We start from the raw sequence: 4,700 nt of genomic DNA on the forward strand, positions 1-4,700 counted from the left end.
TAGTGGTCAACTCAGGAGGATCCTCTACTTTAATCATCGACAATTGCTGATCACCTGCAGAAACAATGAAATAAATCATGAATCCCAATTATCTTCTCAGTGGACACCAACAGCATCTCCTGCAGCCATGTGCACCCATTCATCAATCAGTAATCCATAAAGTCAAACTGAATCCTCCAGTTACCACCATCAAACCATAGAAAATGACTAGTAGCAGTGTTGGAGAGACTTAAACTACATGTAGTTAAACTTCATAGTTTTACAACAGTTTGCTGTAACTTGCCGGTAGTTCAACTACATTCATATTTTGAGCTGCGTCAACAGGGTTTCCCGCAGCGCTTTCCTGTTAAGGCGGCTGCCGCCTAAACTAACGCCTTCAAAAAAAAAAAAAAAATCTATAGGCTATACTAGCGATATTTGCCGTGTTACTCTGTCATGTTTTCTCCCTTTCATTCAAACCCTCTAATAAACTTTTTTAAACGATTTTCGGAAAAGACGTTCATATGGAATTTGGATAGTTGACCCCGACAATCAACCTGTCGCATCAAGGTAAGATTATTATTGAATTCTATAAATACTAATAATAGTCTGTCAACTGTTCGTAGTAGACTACCTGGAATTACATTGATAGGCGTAATGTTTTCTTATCAAGGCTGATTGCGTTTAACGTTTACAGGTGGCTGTATTAGCCTAGCCTGCTTTTGACGTTTGCATGTGATTTTCTCTCGTAACGTACACAGCCAAATGGAGCGAAAAACACAACCAAAAATTGTAGGCTTCTTCATGCGACGAAGCCGGCCGACTTCACCCTCTGCATCGCCTCCTCCCCCCGAACCGCCACCGCCACCACCGCCACCACCACCACCACCACCACCACCACCAGCAGCAGCAGCAGCAGCAGCAACTCCTCCGCCAGTGGCGCTGGATCCCCGGCAATCCTCTAAACACCGAGGCATTGGATGGAACCCGGAGTGGGCTAGGGACCCCAAATATGCAGGATGGATTTACCATACCGAACACGGTAGAGCATTATTTATTTTATGTTAAATGATGAAATATAAAATGTAGACTAAGCTATATTAAGTCAGTTATTGTATTATTCCTAGGAATGTTTTGCAGACTATGCAGAATGCACTGTCAAAGGGCATTACGTGGCCCCTCTCAAAGGCCGTTCATAGAGGTCCCCTGCATTAACTACAGACGTGATGCCTTGGACTCGCACTTGAACTCAACTAATCACATTTCATGTGTGGGCATTGCAGCCCAATCAAGCCGAAGTAAGTGTTTGAGTGGTTCAGGAATAACAAAAAACAGGGTGATTCAATTATATTTATTACATTATTTAAATTAACAGTGACTGTTTAATGTTTGTGTATTAGGTCTGCCCATCAATGAGGCATTTCAGCCCATTTTGAATTTGGAGCATGAGGCCATAATTGGAGGCTTTAAATGTCTATACTGGTTGGTAAAGCATGAGATTGCACACCATACCAATTACCCGACATTGTTGGATCTGGCAGACCTCCTAGGCTGCGAATATTTTGCCAAACTGAAGGTAAAAAAAAAAAATCTATTACAGTGTACATTTGCTGTCATCTGTTTCTAGTAGAATTAACTATAATTTAAGGATATATTATTTCCCTAGATTGATCAGAAGACCAACTACAGGTCCCACAGGATTGTGGACGAAATGCTCCAAATCATTGGTGAAATGGTGGAGGAGCCCATTTTAGAGGCCATCAAGTCATCAAAGGCTATTGGCCTTGAAATTGACGAGTTCACAGATATCTCTGTAACAAAACACTTAGATGTCCATGTTAGGTACAGTAGTGGTCACCTTCTTCATTTTTTAAATGGTTCAATGATGGCGTCTTCTTGTGTGTGTAACAAAACCAGGTAAGACAAATTTGAAATGAAAAATGTTTTTTTTGTTAATACTCCAGGTACACAGACAAGGAAGGAGAGATGTTCTGTCAATTCCTGGATCTTGTACCCATTCCAGATGGCACAGCTACAACTATAGCTGAAGCTGTGAAGGAGGTCATGACACAGAAAGAGATTCCCCAGGACCGCATCTTTGGCCTTGGAACAGATGGAGCCGCAGTGATGACCGGTAAAGTGAATTAAGGAAAAGGACGGCTAAGTTAATGTCGAAACTAATAAGCTCCCTTGATCTAATACCTGTTTTGTTTTTTTTTTACTTTTATTTTAGGAAAACAGAATGGCACAGCAAAATTGCTGACTGACTCCTGGCCAGGATTAGTGTCAGTGCACTGTGCTGCTCATCGCCTGGCACTAGCATGTAAAGATGCAGCAGATGGAGTGCCATATATGAACATCTTCAGAAAGCACCTACAAGACCTGCACCTTTATTTTAGGAATAGTGCAAACTGCACCAGCGCTCTACAAGCAGCTGCCAGTGTGCTTGGAGTAGCAGACCTGAAAGCCACAGTACATCACATTCCTGAGATAAATATTGAATTAACTGCCCTATCCCCCACCCCAGGAGGTTAAAGACACTAGGTGGCTGTCACAAGAGAAGGCCATTTCAAATCTCCAGAGAAATCTACCTGCAGTGCTTGCTACACTAGCTGAGGAGGCAGACTTAAAGAAGGACCCTGTGGCACGGGGGTTGTACACCTACTGTGCAACTTACAGATTTGTTGCAGCTATCCACCTGCAAGCAGACATCCTGCCCTACCTGGCCCAGCTTTCAAAGTTGTTCCAGAAGGAAAACACCAATTTCATGGCAATCAAGAACCATGTAAGTTGATTGATCTTTATTTAATGCATGTCAATTTTCCTTTGGAAATATAAAATCATGTTTAATTTGTATGTCTGTTATAGGTTCCTGTTACCATTGAGACATTGAGGAAAATTAAAGCAACAGGTGAATGGCAACCTGAGGGCTCCTTTCTAGCTCAGGTTGAAGAGAAGGTGACCAGTCTGAACATCAATGCAGAAGAGGAGAGGAGAAGACGTGGGACAGATCATTCCATCACCACCTTATGGGAACGTTTTCAGACACAAGTAAGCAAGCTCAAGAATGAATAAACAATAATAACCCACCTGAAATATGAGCCTACATTTGAATTTTCTCTCACATCTAATGTGAATAGGTCATGGACCCCTACATTGATGGACTGATTCAGCACCCGGAGCTGAGGTTCCAGCAGCTTGGGATTCTTGGTGCTTTTAGTTCCCTGGGACCACAAGGACCACAAGCTGATGAGAGTCAGACTGTCTCAGACCTACAACTACTGGCCAAGCAGTTCCCTCCCATCAGTGAGAAGGCACTTCTCCAAGAGTGGCAGAGCTACAGAGTAACAACAACAATAACAACCGGAATACTGAAAGTGAGTGACAGTCATTAACACAATATTAAGTTGTTTATAGTTCATGCATATCTGTCATTGACCAATGTTCTCATCCATCAGGACAAGTCCCAGCTGGAGATGATGACAGCAATGGCATCAGGGTATGATGAGCTCCATCTACTCTACCCAAACCTGTCCCTCCTCTCTGCCATCGCCCTCACAATACCCATCTCCAGTGTCAATTGTGAGAGGGATTTGTCCGCAATGAACAGGGTAAGTCCATCTATCCATCCGTTGTATCAAAATTATTACACAAAAGTATCAAATACTAAACTTCAGTTCATTCACTGTTAGATCAAGATAGACCTGAGGAACAGGCTGCAGGGCAAAAGTCTGGGAGCCTGCATGAAGATCAGCATAAATGGTCCTCCAGTGAAAGACCTGAACTACAACAGGGCCCTTGAGAAATTCTTCTCCACACCGAGGAGAATAGTGTGTAGCGATGCTACTTGTCGGCTCTGCCATAAGTGTCTGACTACCTTGCTGTGGCACTTTGTTATTTGCACAAATGTTTTGCACCCCTAGTATATTGCCCCCCAGGCTGCGGTGGCAGTGATGAGGCGGAGACGCGATGGCGACAGGCCGAGTTACACTGTTCCTTACACCCACCCACCCCCTTCCCCATCCGTCCGCCTGTCCCGGGCGACGCCGCCTCCCCCCGGAGAGACACCACCTTAACTAACCTTAACAAATTTTCTGGGGGAAACACTGGTCAAGTATTTCAACTACTTTGTGGGTCATTTATTTTGTAGTTTAACTACTCAATTTACAAACTACAATTTTGACCAATGCCACTGCTCATGTGTCAACAAGCGATTCTGCCCTGGCATCTAGTGCCTCTGAAGTTCCCAACATGATTTTTAAAGACACACCCATCTAGAATATGTGTACCTCTTTGTATTTTCTACTACATTTTTTGTTGACTGATTTACATTTCTGATTTACAAGTGGGTATTGAAGTAGGATTTTCATTTCCTCTTTATATCACCCAACATATGTGTATGGTGAACCCACAGTATGTTGACCAAAAATGTCAGTTTCTTTTCTTTAAAACAATAAAATTGAAGAGCAGCATATTTTCTGCTTTCTTAGTGATATTTTGTATTGTTATTCTTTCATGTCTGTTTAAATGTGAATGTATATTGTATTCTACTGATAAACACCACAATCTGTGTTTCTACCATAAGGCCCACCCAGACATGTGACCTTTCCCTATATATAGCTAGGAGGTTACATATGGGTGGCCATTTTATATCAGCCCTGATGAAGGCCTGTGGCCTGTTTAATTTGTATGGCCATGCTGCAATAAAGGCTTTTAAATCA

General features: G+C 42.6%; 1 protein-coding gene across 1 annotated transcript; it reads left to right on the forward strand.

Moving 5' to 3' along the window:
- The first annotated feature begins 1,108 nt into the window (after positions 1-1,108).
- On the forward strand, positions 1,109-4,055 carry LOC146968484 (zinc finger protein 862-like). Its single transcript, XM_085760363.1, has 11 exons — positions 1,109-1,277; positions 1,380-1,555; positions 1,646-1,821; positions 1,944-2,113; positions 2,213-2,451; positions 2,507-2,764; positions 2,848-3,030; positions 3,120-3,356; positions 3,438-3,590; positions 3,672-3,809; positions 3,903-4,055. The coding sequence occupies exons 1-11, from the start codon at positions 1,109-1,111 to the stop codon at positions 4,053-4,055; spliced, it is 2,052 nt and encodes a 683-aa protein (XP_085616489.1).
- Positions 4,056-4,700: the final 645 nt, after the last annotated feature.

This window comes from Trachurus japonicus, chromosome 18, assembly GCF_045865225.1.
Source record: "Trachurus japonicus isolate A0001 chromosome 18, Traja_1.0".
NCBI lineage: Eukaryota > Metazoa > Chordata > Actinopteri > Carangiformes > Carangidae > Trachurus > Trachurus japonicus.

What these genes read in the sequence shown, in the direction of transcription:
- LOC146968484 (XM_085760363.1), top strand. Translation starts at nt 1,109, where the DNA reads ATGTTTTGCAGACTATGCAGAATGCACTGTCAAAGGGCATTACGTGGC. An exon ending in CACTTAGATGTCCATGTTAG is followed by an intron (nt 1,822 to 1,943) that starts GTACAGTAGTGG and finishes TTAATACTCCAG; the next exon opens with GTACACAGACAAGGAAGGAG. An exon ending in TCATGGCAATCAAGAACCAT is followed by an intron (nt 2,765 to 2,847) that starts GTAAGTTGATTG and finishes TGTCTGTTATAG; the next exon opens with GTTCCTGTTACCATTGAGAC.